This window comes from Semicossyphus pulcher, unplaced genomic scaffold (assembly GCF_022749685.1).
Source record: "Semicossyphus pulcher isolate SPU_LCO1_2020_fin unplaced genomic scaffold, fSemPul1.0.p SCAF_22, whole genome shotgun sequence".
Classification (NCBI taxonomy): Eukaryota; Metazoa; Chordata; class Actinopteri; order Labriformes; family Labridae; genus Semicossyphus; species Semicossyphus pulcher.
Window position 1 is genome coordinate 11950404 of NW_027211696.1, and position 18171 is coordinate 11968574.

Sequence of the window (18171 nt, forward strand, 5' to 3'; positions counted from 1 at the left end):
ATATTGGCTTCCTCCTGTCATGTGTGAAAGTGATGACAGAGGAGGAGGAGGAGGGGGGCGGAGGGGGGGCTATCATGAGCCACATTATGTAAATAAGGTGCAGGGGCATGTGCCAGTTAAACCGCAGTGCCGTGCGGAGCGCGAGGAACAGGAGGCTTTGGACGGCAGCGGCCGGGGCCGTCGGTAGATGGCGGTAACCCAAGAAACCTGATCCAGCGGCTTCTCGGGCTCCCTGTCTCAGTTTGCAGCACGCGCACTGAAGGCAGAGGAGCTGAACACTTTTGAAGGACATAAAAAAAAACCACACACACACAGAAGAGAGAGCGAGCGAGCGAGAGAGAGAGAGAGCTCACGGCGGGTCCTCTCGAGTTTAGCGCGCGCAGCCCTCGCGAGCCCGGAGCCGGAACGCTTTTTTGCCGCAAAGACGAAGAAGAAAAAAACGGGAAAAGTCCGAACACCATGGAAGACAAATCGAATTCGTTCTCCAGCAGCAAGGAGGAGAAGGCGGATGGGAATAATGTTTTTCAGAGGCAAGACTCGATACAGAAAAACAACACGGGCAGCCAGAAGGACCATGGCAACTCCGTGGGCTTCAAGGGGGAGCGGGAAGAGGCCATGGTCGGCTTTGACGATCTGGACGGGGCGGCCAGGCAACACGGGTTTATGCAGAGGCAATTTGGGGCCATGATGCAGCCCGGAGTCAATAAGTTCTCCTTGCGTATGTTCGGCAGTCAGAAAGCGGTGGAGAAAGAGCAGGAGAGGGTGCAAACGGCCGGATACTGGATCATTCATCCATATAGCGATTTTAGGTAAGGGCTGGAAAAGACACCTGCTCACCCTCCCCTCCCCTTCTTCTCCTCCACCCTCCTCCTCCCGTCACCCTAGGGTCTGCAAGATATACACTTTCACACATAAAGCTCTGTCATCGGCACACACACACAGCCCAGAAGCGCTAATCTAACCTCCGCGTTCAGGCAATCAGGCTCCCAAAACCCCGCTCCGCGAGAGAGTGTGTATCATTGCGGCATTTTTATTCTAATAGAGAGGGACGCGTTCAGGCTTCAAAGGTGTATCAGGGAGATGTCCTTGGAAAAAGCATGCTGAATGTCATCATTTAACACACACACACAAACACACATACACGAGCGCACGTTTTTCTGTCTGATCCACAACAGCACGCGCACACACACTCCCAGGTCCTCATTGCGACATATTCCCGTGTACCTGAACACAACGTGACAGTGCCATTGCACCATCACGGGTGTAAACATTTCATTGTAGGCGGCGGGGAGACAGCGACGGGCCTGCACACTAAAAAATATATGCACAGAATGCGGTAAAAAGAATCGTGCAGGGAGGCGATTTAAGGAGGGAAATATGCGTGTTGTGCATTAATCAGCTGACATTAGCATTCGAATGTGACGGTGGAGTTGCACTAAAGCATGCAGCAGCACCAATGCATGTTGTGGAAATGTGATGGAATGTGTTTAGGAGGAGCTGCAGGAGCATCATGCAACACTTCCTCCCTTCACTTCCACTAAATGCCACATCATCTAGCATTCAACACAGTATACATACTCTACATTCATATTGTACTGACACTGGAAAACTAAAGTAGTTAGAAACACTTTGAAGCCTGTAATTTACAGCTAAAAGTTTAACAGTGCAGGATAATAGGTGTTTATGTTTTCCTCTAGCCTAGCCTACAGTGCATCACCTTATTGTTCTAAAGAGCGACAACGTGCAGGTAAACTACATGCAGCCTAATGGAAGATGCAACCAACTGTAGCCGACGAGCCCGGTCAGTTTGACTTCTAGTCGAACGGCCTCTAATTTGTTGCACATTTCCAGCACGTTGCCTTCAAACAGTAAACAGATGAGATCAGGTACAGCCACGGCTGGTTCTCCACAAGCTGCGTGTTTACAGTTCACCACTCCAACCAATTAAGCATCTCATCTGGCCCAGTCTGTGCACCAGTGTCCCCTGACACAGCTTGATGGTGACAATCATCTCCGTTTTTTCCACTGAGGCTACATGTAACGTGCCGGGGCATGTTGAGCCCCTCTGACTCTAACATGGAGCTGTCCGTGGTGCTGAACTCAGAGCAGGCCGGAGTCTAACTCTGCTTGCTGAATAATAGTTGGCCTGAGAGACTGTGTAGCTTTACCTTCCTTTCAGTCATAAACAAGATTACTGCAAAACAATGATGAACTGCTTTACGACAGCTCTAAAGTGCACTCACCGTATAATTAATCCTAACTATCCTGTACCCACCCAAACAAAGGCACAGGCATATGCACACGCCCATCTGCACAGGCAGATGTACAATGACAGTGGGCATGGATTAAAAGCCCAACACAACAGTCAATGGGCTTAACAGTCTCTGAAAACAATTATGTAAGAAGATCGCCCCCTCTAAAAATGACTAAAGGGTAGGAGCTGAGCAATTTGGGGATATGGATTCTTTTGTTTTAGTTGTTTAGTTTCAACCAAAAACACATGAAGAACAAGCGTATGAATAAAAGCACATGTGTGGGTGTGGTAGATTTCTGTTAATGGCTTGTACCACGTAAAAGGTAATCGAAAAGAAACAGGAAGTCACCAATACAACCTTAATATCAGTGTTTAAAAACTCAACATGTGGAAGCAGGAAGCAGAGAAGAAGGAAGCAAGAGAAGTTGCTTTCTTATAGCGGTCATTTATGTCCCAAATAATATGTTTTTGACAGCAGAGAATTAATACTTAGACAATAGCTGTGTCCCGGTCCAGGGGCTGCATCCTTTGAAGGCCGTAGTTGAAGGCAGATTGCGTCACAGAAGCACGTCAAAAGCTGTCCCAAATTCGAAGGCTCCTTAAGATGCGGCCGACAAATGCTTCCTCTGTTTCCCGGGCTGCGAAGGATCCATCAGGTGCATCCTTCGCGGCCCAACATATCCCGAGATTCATTGTGCGTCCGTTCAAACGAGATGGCGCACTTTACAGACTTTAAATGTAAAGGTTTTTGCTTTCAACTCAATCGAAAAGCTAGTGTTACACGTTTATAAAAATGAAAGGGCCCATGAAACAAATTATCTTTAAAATAATACATGAACTTATAAGTTATGCTAGCAAGTTAGCCCGCTAGCTACCTGTTGCTAGGCAACAAGAGCGGCGTTTGGTGACACAACAGTAAGGGCGGGAGCAGCTGGTGACGCAAACAGGAAATCCTCCGTTGACCAGACGTCTCATTTCAGGCGACGAATGGAGCGTCCTCCGTCGGCTCCTTTGAAAGCTGCAGCCCGTGGATTGGGACACAGTTAATGACAGAGGAATTTGGCATATCTGCAAGATAACTCCTCAATGTTTGACAGAAAACTGGCAAAACTGGGAACCTTTTTACACTTATTAATCCATCCAGCAATAATCATTTGTCTAAAGTTTATGGGCTGTGTCTGTGGCCCAGCTGCATGCTTCATCTTCTGTAGGACGGTGGTTGAATTTGGGGTAAAATGGAAAATCACTGCGTGTCTTAAAGCACATCCTTAATATGTAAAATAAGAGAGAAATTGGGCCATCAATGGGGATTTAGTGATTTAATCCAAGCTCAAGGAGATCGGCCCTTTTACTTCTGCTGTATTGGAAACTGTTTCACTAACTCAGGCCCCCTAAGGCTCCTTCCACATGACATTTTCCAAAGGCCGTTTTTTCATCGGCGGTCCTTGTCCCCCAGCCGCTTTAAAGACCCAGCCCTCCTATACCAGAGAGATTGCCTCTTCGCTTTAAAGTGCTACAGTGCTGCGAGGTTACGTCCCAGTGCTTCGAGCTACCTATCCTGCTGGTGCATAAATGATGGAGGTGAAGGGTACACTTTGCCTGCCAGGTCACCTCGTACTGTGGCTTAAAAGGGTAACCTGTTCCTCTACTTACGGGCTCAGCTCGCCAACCTAATTATTTGTCGTCATATATTAAACATTTACTGCGTCAGAACCTACATGACCACATAAAACACAGCACGGCCCTTTGATGAAACCTCTTACGTAAGTACAGTCCCTGAATGACACCGCCATTCACGTGGGCTTTATATCACTCTGTGGGAGTGTCTGAAACTCAATATGCGACTTATTCTTTGTACACAGTGGCTGCTTAAAGTTTAATGGCAGGTTAGTAATATTCATTATTCATAGATTTTTAGAGAGGCCTCATGCACGGCCTCATACTCCTCTGGTTATGCTAAGGAGAGGCCTTTGTGGTCCTCTTTTCTTTCAGTGTTTTGAAGAGGGCGTCTGTTCGTCCAGGACGCTACGGGTGCGCTCTGAGCCTTTACACAGCAACATCTAATCATAGTTAAAATTCGACACAGCTGTTATTATGTTCTCACAATGACGTTTCTTGCCTTTTAAATTTGGCCCGCCACTTTAAATGTCTTGTGCAGGAAATTACGGGGTAGTTTTCTTCCTGTTGACCTCTTCAGGTCGTTTAAAATTACAGTTTTATCCTTTTAAAATGACATCCTGAAATTTGAGGAGTCCAATTTTTAGAAGCCTCAGATTTAATCACGCTTCTCTGCGCAGGAAGACGGATTTTCAGATGTGATGATTCACCCTATCATACTCCCTTTGTTTGATCCGAAGTCCATACTTTCTCACTGCGTACATCCCACATCCTGCTCTTTGTATCGCAGATTGGATAGGGTCAGACTGTGCTGAGTAACATCGTGTGGGGTTCCCTCTGTTGCTTGGCAGGAGAGCTCTGGCATTGATTATGATGGAGCACTTGTTGTAGGGAGGAAACCTACGAGAAGGAATGAGCCGGCTTGATTTGGAGCGGGACTGAACCCTTAATAATGAGTCCACCACCTCAGCCAGAGCTTTGAGGTGAAGGTGTGGTAGCTGTAGTATGATCATCTTTGCTTAGTGGGGATTCTACAGCTCAAAGCTCGTGCTTTGGATACGTCAAGGGTCTGGTGACTGACAAAGAGCTGCAGCTGGACGTACTTCTCACAGCTACCGGTTTAAGCGGAGCTAGGTTGAATACAATGATGTAGCAAGAGTCTCAGAGCTGTTGTTGTCAAGCTTTGTGACTGGCCCTTTAAAACAGAAAGGGTGCAGCTGTCCTTAAAATAAGCATCATTTAGCATTCAAACGTCTGAAACGCTCTCCCTTTCTCACAGATCCTTCTCTAAACTTTGAACTTTGTAAACACAGTCTGTCTAACGCAGCATGGCTCCTAGTCTCCCATTTTCTAATTCCAGAAGTGAAACAATGTTTTATTCATCGGATGAGTGGGTGTCTTAGAGGTCATGCACAGTATAAATACCACCTACTCAAGCCATCAGAGGAATGGAAATGTCTCAGAGATGTGGGCACTCTGTGGGCTCTCATTTTCAAAACAAAGCTTCGGATCATATTCATGTGAATACATTTGACTAACTTTTGTCGGCCATCTTCAAATCAGGATGACAATACGTTTCATAACTAACTTATTTTAAGCCCCTTTCCCACTGGCCAAAAAACCCGCTCAAACACGGCTTTTTTGCTTAGTGGGAAAGGTTACAATCAGCATTCAGACCCGGGTCACATGACTCTGCAGTAGACCCGGGCCTCAGCTCCGATCGGCATTGATGGGAACACAAAACCCCGGTCGACACGCTAATCTCCGCCCCCCTTTCCGGCGCGATGCTATGCTCCGTCGGTAACTTCTGCGACCCCTCGCCATCTCAGCTACAAATTCCGCCCGTCTCCGTCCGAGCAGCGCTCCAACATCGTTCCAAAGTTGTCCCCGCCAACTGTGATACACAGACTGAATGAGTAATAGTTACAATAAAGACCGAACCACCGTAACATCTTCACTGGTTACTAACCCTGTTTCTGGTGCGTTTGTGACGTCAGACGGTGACGCGGCAGAAAAGAGACAGATGTATACTCCACTGGCAATGGGAAAAGAGACAATCGGCATCTATAAGCGGGTCTTCCTGGGTCTGGTCTGAGTCAATGCGCTACTTTCGTTGGGAAAGGGGTATTAGTATCTCAGCAATCAATAGATATGATCGAATAGTACTTTTCTTAAGTTAATTTCTGTCAAATCAACACTTTTTGACTGTTTTATTTCCCATGAATGAGAAAAGGTCCCTAAAACTGTCTCTATAATCATGGTTTCATTTTATCTTTCGTGGTGTTTCACAGCGGATATGAATAGTTTTTTTATAATGACTGTTTAGTTCTTATGAAGCAGTTAAAGAGATGGATTATAATGGTTTTATCCACTGCAGCTTCTTATGAAACATTTAAACATAAATAGCACAAAGTTCCCGGCCTGTCAGATCACAGCGTCAGGAGACTGAAAGCTCGACAATAGTGCGTGCTCATTGTTATACTCGCTTCCATTTTAACTCAAGAGGAATGGATTGAATCAAATGATACAAAGATGTTCTGTGCTTTGATGTCCCACTCAGGGCGTTAAGTCAAGGCTCTTTATTTGAAGAGGCCACTCTGTAGGCCCCGGTTCAATGCCTGCTGGTGTAAAAATACCTATAGTGGATATTCTGAACCACCTAGATGGCCGCTGTGTAGCCGAAGCGAAGACAATTATCGGACACATGATCTGTGGATATTTATAAAGCCAAGGCCCCATCTTAACTCGTTCAAACAGATCCATTACTGTGTGGCCGCTCTGCCAGCCAGACAGGCAGCCTGCCAACCAGCCAGCCAGTCCATTTCTATCCTCAAACATCAGCAGCAAGGCAGAGCAGAAACAGGCAGTCAGGCAGAGAGGATGGCGTCAGTGGAGAGTTTTCAGCATGAGATAGGATTCCTGAAAGCATCTATTTTCATTCATGGTTGCCCGGCCTTTATCGAGGCTCAGGACACGTGGTGAAAAGAGCGGAGCGGGGTGCTGATGAATCACTTCTGACTCTGCTCATCACAAGACAGAGGGCAGGGACATTAACACAGTCAGGGAGGATGAGAGGGTCTCATTCTAACAGGGCCCTGAATACATACAGTAAGTGCTCGCCTAGCAGCGTGTCTCTTGATGCCCTTGAATCATCGCTGACTTTGGGCTCTGACTTACAAAAGACGAAGATGAGATTTGAGAACAACACGAGCGCATGTCAGAGCTGGATTTCTGCTTATCTGTATAATTGTTGTTTAGACACTTTGGCCATGTTTCCTGAGACGTGACACATTGGGTGGGAAACTCAAATGCTGTAATAATGTAGATACTGTTTAGTTCCAGGTTGTACGATGATAACATTTCACAACTGCTAGATTGATCCGCAACTGAACAGTCAGTGAAAATCCAGAATCCAGAGGGGTCTTGGGCCACAATTTCAGGGTAAAAACATCCTATAAAGCATTAGCTATCATTAGCAATGCTAACGTTAGCATAAAACCCCTTTCTAGCTAACATTACCATTCAATAGTCAGCGCCTCAATGCTAATACTACAGGTTTATACTCTTATACGATACGCTAGGAAAGCTATTACTACCTAGCTAACGGTAATGCTAGCTAAGAAGTGGTTGAGTGCTAACACTAGCTGTAAAAGCAATCAAGTTTTTGTCTCAGCTGCTGATCAATAAAGAAGCAGTGAAATTATAACGCTTTGTCCGACACCTTGTATTTACATGACTAACAGCGTGGAACACAGCAGTGCGATGTTATAACAGCATTTGAACTTCACAGTGACTTTTCCTCTAGCACCCCGGTGAGGTTAGATTTGTAAGTGTGAGTGAAATGCACAAACAACTATCAGGTGGATCGTCATGCAGTTTGGTTAAGTCGTCATGCCCTCCTCAGAGTACATTGTTCGGTTGGGTTTACGACCAAACACCTTCACAAGCATTAACAGCCCCAAACTTAGCTAATGTTAGCATGCTACCGGTTTAAATAGCATGGAGAACATGGTGAACATTATACTTGCTAACATCTGCATTTAAAGATTTAAAGTAAGCATGCTAATGTTAGCATTTTCCTCAAAGAACCACTGTGATTTGGCACTGCCTTTCAGACCTCCTGACTCTTTCTTTAGTTTAACTTTAAAGCTTTCTAATCTCTCTTTTAGCCTTGCAGCATTAATAAAGGATTTGGGTTAATACTCGCAGGAAAAGAAGTATATTACATTCTTTGGAAATGCTTCTGTATTCACCTTCTACAACATGTTCCCTCCCCTTGCATTACTGATTCCTTTGTGTCGCTCCGCAGGTTCTACTGGGACTTGATAATGCTCATCATGATGATGGGGAATCTAATCATCATTCCTGTGGGAATAACCTTCTTCTCAGAGCAGACTACCACCACCTGGCTGGTCTTCAATGTGGCCTCGGACACCATCTTCCTGGTGGACCTGGTCATGAACTTCAGGACGGGGATCGTCAACGAGGAGAGCTCCGAGATCATCCTCGACCCCAAGGTCATCAAGATGAATTACCTGAAGAGCTGGTTCGTAGTGGACTTCCTCTCCTCCATTCCAGTGGATTATATCTTTTTAATAGTGGAGAAAGGCTTTGACTCGGAGGTTTATAAAACGGCCCGCGCCCTGCGAATCGTCCGCTTCACCAAGATCCTCAGTCTTCTGCGTCTGTTGAGACTGTCCCGACTCATCAGATACATACATCAGTGGGAGGAGGTGCGTATACCTGTCGGTGTATATCACGAGCAGGGAAAGAGTTTTGATTTAAAAGCAGCGAGCAGGAAAATGATGATTTTTACGGTTGTTTATGTGTTTGTGCTGCTCGGTGGCTCTCTGTTTGGGTGCTTTTCCCAGCCGCACGGTAACAACCTTGAAAGGTTACTGCACATATGATTGAGCACGTATAAAACTAATAGGTGCTGTCAATCATCAGTGGTCAGAAGGCTTATCTGTGGATAACAACCGGTAACGTCAGTTTCAGCTCACTGATGGGTGAAATTAATTCAAAATCAGAAGTCACGTTTAATTGCCTCCGGTTTTTCAGAATAAAATCCTTTCATTCAGACAATATAATGAGTATATAAGGATTCAGGGTATCATTTCACGTAGTCGATTCATTGTTGGTGTGGTTGTTCCAGATGAGTCTTGAGGATTTGAACATCCACAAGGTTAAACCCCACTGGACAGAGCGGAGAGTGATACATTATTACTCTCCATTGAGTCATTGCACTCCCTGACTCAGACTATTTAACAAAGCTCCACTCTTCTCCTTCTCCTGGTAACGATTTCATTACACGCTGATTGAGAGAAAGATTGTGCTCCTCCATATCAGGACCGAACCACTCCGGCATTTCGGACATCACGACCAAAAGCACAGAGACACTACGCTTGATTTGAATTGAAGCTTAGATAAAAATATTAATGTTCGAGCATAACGCCGTCGTGTATAATGAGGTAGCCGCTCTCCAACGCACCTCGCCCTGAACGTCCTTGCCTCACAGCTCCCTGTCCGTCCCTTATGCCTGTTGTTATCGCTGCTGTTATCCGTGCTGTTTGTTGCACAGGATGAAGCAAATTGGGTTGTTGTCAGGGCTCAACCTGAGCTTATATTCTTTAGAGGACACAGGCTGTATAGTTCAAAGACATGTCAGTAATAATGGAGGTGCAAAAATAGAGAACAGAATCATACATAACATCTAAGACATGTGAAAGGAGAAGCTTGAGAAGAGGGACTGAAACAGAAAGGAGATAAGATATATGTTCTAACAGTAACATAAATGACTGTAAAAAGATGCTATATGCAATCTCATCTGTGAACGTAAGCTTTTAAAAGCACACCAACACCTATACTCAAGAACTTTTACCGCCCAGAACTTAATGTTAATGGTAAAATTGTGCAGCGTGTCCAATTCCCGGCCCCCATGCTCTGGATCAGTGAACATTTATGGAGCGGTGAAAGATTGTCTTTGTCCTTAAGTACCAAAGAGGCAGCCCACTTTTACAGGGTTTATAGTGGCTTATTTTTTTCTGTCAGGGTTTGATTTAAACTGTGTTATTTTAGCCTTTTTGCAAAATGTGGCATTTTCAAAACAAAAGCATTATTCATGCTTCAACGAAGCAGTGCTCAAGCTAAATTATTTCAATTTGTGAGGGTGTCTCAGCTGCAAAGAAAGGAAGACAGTCCTCACAAGTGATCAGATTTACGACACAATAATACAAATTACTCTGTTAGAAAATTTAGATTAATCAATAGGAGTTTTGTTTTTTTTCCCTTAAAGTGATAATCTTGAAGATCTCAGGTTCGCTCTCTTTGGCAGCACCTATGGCGATAAACGGTAATTGCAGGAGAACACTTCCCGGATATCCAGACACGGTTGGCTCCGGTTGTAACTCTTGATTTTCCTCGCTGACGGTCGCTTTCCTTTTCAGACTGTTTGCCTTCATCTGAGCGTCGAATTTGTTTCTTTTTCTTTGGATTTTCATTTATTTTTGAAGTTGTATCTGTAGTCATCGAACTTTTCTTTGTTTGTTCAGCCATAGTAGATTACTGTTTACTCGCAACACTTGCAGAGACTGGAAAAGCAGCTGCTTAGCTCCGCCTACCCTCTCTGGGAGACCAACCACTGCTGGGTGAAGGAAAATGCGTCACTAACTGGGCGCCGCTTCTGATTTTTTCCGGGAATTTCGCCACAGACACCTAGTCCTTAATAACACTAGTACTGCAAATGCAAAGGCTTTCATCATCGGCGCTACATAGTGACTTAACAGACAATCTTCGAGATTATAAGCTTTGCTAAATTATTTGAGGGTGTTTTAGCCACAAAGAAAGGAAGACAATCCTCACAAATGATCAGATTTACTACACAAAGATACAAATTTCTCGGTTAGAGATTTTAAATAAATCAATAAAAGTCTTATTTTTATACATTCCTTAATGACAGATGTTATTTTCTTGCACTTATTGCAGTTACACATGTTTATTTTAATCCAGTGACTGCTGAGATTTCACTTTCTCTCTGCTCAGTGATGACATCACGGATTCACGGTGCAGGTTAATCAGCTGATTCTAAAACAGACGAGAGATAAACTGAATTTTCAGAATAAAACACACATATAAGAAGACATATTCTGAATGTGAGAACCATATGGATTATCTTGACGTGCACATTGGGAAATTGATTACAGATTCCTGACGGGGCAGCACAGTATATTACACTGCTGTCTAGTTTGCACAGCTGTACGCAGTGGGAGGATGAGATGGTATGGACCAGGTTAGAAACGCAAATAGACGAGTGCCTCAAGGTTAATGAAATTCTGCAGCGAGCATGCAGGGCGGCAGGCAGTGCAGTATGTGGGGAAGTGTCAGAAATGCTCGGATACAGCGGCAGAGCTTACAGCCCTGCACTCTCAGCTCGTCTCCTCTCACGCTCCGTCATCCCTCTTTGTCTCCGCTCGTCTCTCTGCTTATCAAACTCGGCCTGTTTCTTCCCTCTCTGGCTCTCCTCCTCGCGTGCCTGCTCTCACTCTCACGGCATATCATTCCTCCTCTCCTTTAGCCCTCTGTCCGTCTCTGGATGTGGTGTCTGACCCCAGTATGCTTAAGGAGACAGTATAGAAACTGAACGCAGTTATTTTTGTGTGACCACGTAAAAGAGACGCACTGAATAATAAATCAGTAGTGAATCAGACACATCCACAGGAAACTCGAGAGGAGAGAAAGGCACTCGGTGGAAAAATTCCAAGCTGTCGTAACATGTTAGGTGTAGGATGCTGGATTAGCGCTGTAATGGAGGGACAAATGCAGTCTCCTGCCATCATAATGGGTTTCAAGCAGCGCAGCATCATTACATCAGCTTTGGGATGGACTCTGTTAGTTAATCAGACTGCGAGTTTGGACTATAAATCATCCTCCAGCCTGTGTGTCCGTCATTCCTTCATCTGTCGTGCGCCCTCTCCCCCCTCCTCTTTACTTTGTCACTATCTCTTCCCTCCATCTGCGGTTATTTAATCAGCGCAGGCTGGACAGTCAGAACTGGGCTAAGTCAGATTTGTTGGTTCATCAACACTGTCTATTAAAGCCTTTCCTCCATATTTCTCATAAATCTTCATGTCAGACACGTCAAAGGTCTGTAGCGGGCAAAAGCTCCTTCTCACAGGCCTCACACTCCCACACGCTTCACATTCACCTGACAGAAGGAGAGTTTTCCTGCTGAGTATATGAAACACTAAGGTGATACAAAGGTTAGAAAGATTCTGAATAGTTAGCTTAATGTGTTAATGCGATATTTGGTATCAGCGAGTACACCAGGCAATGCAAGGATATGCTACCATAACTCATTAGCGCCCCCTCCCCTGAAAAGTCGACTGGTTTCTTCTTCTGTGACACAGCTGCCTACACAGCAATGATATGAATTATAACTATAACAATATACTTGTATTATAATATTATATTAGCAACAGTAATCTGAAATTTACCACAAGCATCTTCTGCTTTAAAGCAGCAAAGAACAGCGGGCTGCTAGCCAAAAGAGTAGCGCTACAAAGCTAGCAAAATGGCAGCAAGTGTTTTCAAATCACACATTTTAAGGCCAAATTGTTGATTGTTTATTGAGTTAGGAGTAATAAGACTGGTAATAAATAGGTTTAATGGTATAAATCCACTGACACAGGACGACACGAGAAGCCACTAGCCAAGCTGCTGCTAACGTTAGCCTAGCCTCTAGGCTTAATCCAAAAGGCAACTTGGCTTCTTCAGTTCTAAACTGACTGGTGGACAGAGCTAGAAATATAAGCTTCTGTAGTTCATTAGCATGCTAATCAAGAGTGAGTCGTTAGCCTGAGCTGGCCCTGGTATCACCGAGAGTCGCTAGTACACTCTGATGTTGATGGGTTAGCCTAGCTTGTTTCTAGATTTTTAGCTTGTTTTTAGGTTAGAATTCCTTTAGTGTTCTGAGCCAGGCCCTACAACAATGATAGCAATTATATCACGTCCATACAGGGTGAGTAGTATAAAGCCTTTAAAATATAATATCGCACTAGTATCGAAGGGGAAATCGCTATCAGCCAGGACACAAGTCAAGGTATCTTACAATGTTACAATTTCATTTAGCAGACGCGACGTACATATGAGAGTTAATACAACACAAGCAATGATCAGGACAGGAGGGAACAAAGTCAGTTAGTGTCAACAAACAGCTTCAAGTGCGACCGGACACTGGTGCCGACAGGCAGTGCACAGGGCGTTATCATCAACAACATCAACAAGGTCAATATAGTCGTCATCATGAACATCTGAATGTGTTTCTCATTTTTGTTATTAAATCCTGCTTTTGCCGAAATAGGAACCTTTTACAGACAGTGCTGCTGGGAAGTGACGGCTGGGTGTTGTGGTCTTATTAAAACAGCTGAGTGTCGACAGTATTAGCGGCCACAGAGGAACTGATGCATCTTATTTAAGTAACTCGCTCGAATGTCACTCATTAGAGAGGACTATGAGATGAGTCCATCTGGCTGTGCCAATTAGTCAGACAAATAATGACGTCTGTATATAAATCTGAATACGAATACCAGCTCTACTACGTATTAAGAATCGGGTAAGATTTTGCAGGCTCTGACTCCAGCTTTCGTACGTGCTACAGGCGATGCTACTGTTCCTATCTGCACGCATGATTCTCTGTGTGTTTGTTCAATCATGCATTCATTTGTTTGCTCACACATAATTATTGCAATGCACAGTGCTTAGGGAAATTGCAGCATGCAGTGTGAAGGTCATGCAGAGCAGTAAATACGCCTCGCGCTCAAACACCACAATTTAAACAGGCACTAACCAAACAGAGGCTGGTGCACTGTTTACACGCCTGGAAGTAACTCAAGCTCTTCTTGTTTCCTTGTGGCCATTTAAACACTTGAGTTGAATATTTTAAGTGATTCTTAGTGACATCAACATGTTTTTACTGTTCGGTATCTGTAGCTCTGTAATGTATAACCTGCACCCTATCGTGCGCTTACAGAAAGGGTTGGAGGCGTTTTGTATGTGTGCCAGAAAGGGCAAGAAGAAATGCAGAGTAAGCTGCATCTTGTGCCCCGGGTAATGATTTTTCAAGGGCATGTTGTTTTGCTTCTTTGACATGGTCTTAAGCGTTTCTTTAGAGCAACTTTTACTCAAGTTGTTTTCTATGTGGAATCAACCCCTGCCTTCAGTTCCACTCAGCGCTATTGAACTTTTTAGCATCTTTCAGCTCATTGTTTTCTCAACTATCCGGTTTCTGTTGCTAATATAGCCAACATTAACCCCTTTCAACCTCAGTAGGCATTTTGTAGGAAAACATCCACTGTATGAAATCAATCCAGCACCGATTAGCAGACAGATAGAGTTAGCAACTATCAGGTGAACATAGTGAAGCTTTTACAGAAGCAGCCTAAGCACCAGATATTTTTCTGGAGGAGGTGGTGGAAACCAAAACAGAGCAAAAAGGAAAGTCAATATTGGACATTTATGCACTAATTGTTCAGAAACTAAAGACCTAATAATTGATAAAGTTGCTTTATGTCTGCTAAATGTACCTCTATATAATTATCTTTTTGCAAACATGTGCAACACACTAGCAAGAAAACCGTCTCCATCAGGAGGTGGTGGAAACCAAAATAGAGCAAAAAGGAGAGTCAACATTTGACATATTTGCATCAGTTGTCCAAAAACACAACTTGTTTGATGTCTGCTAACTAATATCTCTGTATTATTTTCTGTTTGCGAACACTACCAAGAAAACTGGTTGACATTTCCATCAGGAGATGGTGGAAACCAAAACAGAGCAAAAAGGAGAATGAATATTAGACCTACGTTCATCAAGTAGCCAGAATGTTGCTAACATGTTCATAACTCTTTATGTTGCTAATATGCTATTGTTGTGTTTCAATTTGTTCCACTGCCCTAATGTGGTCCAATAAGATAAGAGAATCCTTTATTGATCACAAGGGGGTTATAAGTACTTCATATTAGATGGTTGCTTATATCCCACACAGAGAGAACTGCACAAAAATCCTAGTCATAGGTTTCTAACACTCACCTATATTGGCCCGCAGGGGATCATATTAAATGGTTCAGTATTTAATAATTCAATAAAATAATGAGAACAGTTATCAGGGGCATTTTTTGCTCTTTCATGTGTAATTTCACAGGAATTTTCTGATCTTTCAAGGGCATTTTTGCCCCCTGCCCCTATTCATTTCTCGGCCTGCTTCCCTCATGTTTTTTTCTTATTATTTCATGTCCGCTCAGATACAGAGCTAATTATCCCAGTGACCTTAGAGTCACAACTTCTGCTCATGATTTGTGTTACCGGGAGTTACTTTTAGATACTTATTTTGGATTATTATGTTGATTAAAAAATGCATACGCAGACTAAGTAGATAACATTTTTAAACTGGGGTAGAGAATCCCCTCAGCTCCCAGTGCCACATCTGGCTCATCACATCCACCAGGCCTCCCACCACATCCCAAGCCCAAGGACGAGGGCTCAGGTTGGGGTTGTGGCAGCGCACCAGCTCCCGGGGGAGCCCGTACCCTTTCTGAAGCCCCAGGCACAATTTGTCTGTTTCTCTACAGTTTAAAGCTCGTTAGTAAACAATCAGTGAAGCTTATCTTTACAGCACTGCATTTTCATATATGTGGTATTACTGAGCATGTGTTGCCCAATTCTCCGTGTAAGGTAAATGTATGACAACTGAGAATAGAGAATAATCGACAAACCTGTTTACTCTTAAAAGATGAACGCTTCAGCTTTAAGCTTAAGCTTTTTGAGATGCTCGTGATTAAAGTTAAGACACAGAAATCTTCCCCTCAGCTCATCATGTCTGTGTGTGTTAGAGCAGCACAGACTCTCACTCAAACACATTTATTAAAGTACATACTTCATAATACAGTGACTATTACATAATATGTACTTTGACGCGTTGTCCGTCCAGTTCAGGCTTTGTTTTCCTCTTTAATTAAACAGATACTGCAGTGTATCATGTTGTCTGGTCATATTGCAGAGTCGACTGTACTTTGATACCGTTTGATACACTTGATACTCACACGTGCTGAGTTACGCAGTCATTCCCCCATCCTCTCGTCTGTACAAACACACTACAGTAGCAGGAAATGAGGTAATGTTACCGTAGCATCGTATAATTGAGCTCCATTGATAAAAACATACAGTATGTTTCCTGAGTGATGCACTTTCTGTTCTTTGCTTCTGGTGATGAAACCGTATCATCATCTCCTCGCCATTGTGTCATCATGATGGGTTTGTGGTATAAATATGCCCCGAAGAGTCATTTTCATGAGCGTCTGCCAATCAGAGGCACTGTGTACATACTATCACGCTGGGGCCTTCCCTTAATCAGTGATTCATTTCACGATCTCTCGCATGCAATTAGAAGTACATTCATGTGTGTGAGGCACTTAGCAGCTGCCTGTAGGAAGTGGCAGCTATGCTAACCCCTATGTGCAGTTTCACTTCGTCAGCAGCAGCATCACGGAGCTGTCGTGCAAAAGTACAACCTGTTTCTGTGAACATGAACGCAACAGACTGCGTCACTTCTACGCAATGATTGCATTGAAAAGACACTAATTTAGATTTATCCTCTAAACTGCCGGTTTTATTTTTTGTATGGTCGTATCTGCTACAGCAAGAAGCAAGTGATCTGTTTAATTATAGAGTCTGCAGGGAGACCTCGTCTGCAGCAAAGGTGCGCGGGTGATTCACGGCTCGGTTGGTAAATTGATCTGAAAGGGGGGAAAATGTGAGCCAACTGACCCTGGTATCTAGTTCAGTGCGTGGGAGCACGAGAAGAGACTTCGCTGTAACTACAAAATAACACTATTCTGTGACAGCGTGACCACAGACCTCTTTTTAACTCTGCCATCTTTAGACACAGAATGTCAACACACTGACTGTGGAGGTGTGAATGTTTGTCTGCACCTACGCACAGAGTCTTATTGCTTTTGTGTGTGATCATCAAAACAGAACTTCAGAGGTGTTTCTCCATATACAGTAACGGATTTAATTATCCGTTGCATACACTACGTTTTATATTATAGTACAGTGCAATAACAAAATTAGCTATTTGAGTAAAGCAAACAGAAATTTTAAATTAAGGTAGTTTAGAGTAGGGCTGTTAGTGAGCACTGTTTTTTGTGAGTTTAGTGAGCCTACAGTGATGTCTTTAAGTAGATTATAAGTTGATTAAGAAGATTAGAGAAATTGGAAATATAAAATGTTTGGCATTTGTGCTTGATTAATTAGTTCAACTAGAGATGTTAAACTACTTTTTTTCCCCTCATCACTATTCTGAAACCCAGGCTTGAATATTAGCTGATACACTGATACTAGTGCAATACAAAACTATATTAATTGTGTTGTTATTAATCAGCTGTAGGTTATAGTACCTACCCTGTATAGAGTTAAATGATTGCTATCATTGTTGTATTGCTTTGCTAAGAATACTGACGGAAGTCTTGAAAACAAACTAAGCAGCCAAAAACGAACTAAGCTAACGTTAGCTCTAGCTCAACTCACAGCGTCTCCTGCTGTCCTGTGTCTAACTAAGAGTATCTCAGAACCCTGTTTTTTAAAATGAAACTGCTTTATTTTGTGTTTTTATCAGTCTTAGTTATCTAACATTATATTTAGGAATGGAAAAGCTTTTTTGGAATAATTGGAAAAACACTGGTTGCCGACATTTTGCTAGCTTTAGCTAGCGTTATACTCTATGCTAGCAGTGCGCTCTTCTTCTCTGCTGCTCTTAAACAGTAGTTGCTAGTGGCAACCATAATTCATATTATTGCTGTCTAGGTTTGGGTTTTAGCCAGTCTTAGTTATCTAACGTTACATTTACAAATTTAAAAGCTTTTTTGGAATGATTAGAAAAACACTGGTTGATGACATTTTGCTAGCTTTAGCTAACGTTATACTCTATGCTAGCAGTGTGCTCTTCTTCTCTGCTGCTCTTAAACAGTAGTTGCTAGTGGCAACCATAATTCATATTATTGCTGTCTAGGTTTGGGTTTTAGCCAGTCTTAGTTATCTAACGTTACATTTACAAATGTAAAACCTTTTTTGGAATGATTAGAAAAAACACTGGTTGCCGACATTTTGCTAGCTTTAGCTAGCGTTATACTCTATGCTAGCAGTGCGCTCTTCTTCTCTGCTGCTCTTAAACAGTAGTTGCTAGTGGCAACCATAATTCATATTATTGCTGTCTAGGTTTGGGTTTTAGCCAGTCTTAGTTATCTAACGT

At 43.3% G+C, this 18171-nt stretch overlaps 1 protein-coding gene across 3 annotated transcripts in view; it reads left to right on the forward strand.

The window, feature by feature from the left end:
* Positions 1 to 241: 241 nt before the first annotated feature.
* LOC138602270 (potassium/sodium hyperpolarization-activated cyclic nucleotide-gated channel 1) overlaps positions 242 to 18171 on the forward strand; it is an 85235-nt gene continuing 67305 nt past the window's right edge. For all 3 annotated transcript variants that reach the window (XM_069673717.1, XM_069673718.1, XM_069673719.1), the window contains exons 1-2: positions 242 to 809; positions 8181 to 8604. In XM_069673717.1, coding sequence (XP_069529818.1) covers positions 460 to 809; positions 8181 to 8604 — 774 coding nt within the window. In that variant the 5' untranslated portion in view covers positions 242 to 459. The remainder of the gene's footprint in view (positions 810 to 8180; positions 8605 to 18171) is intronic.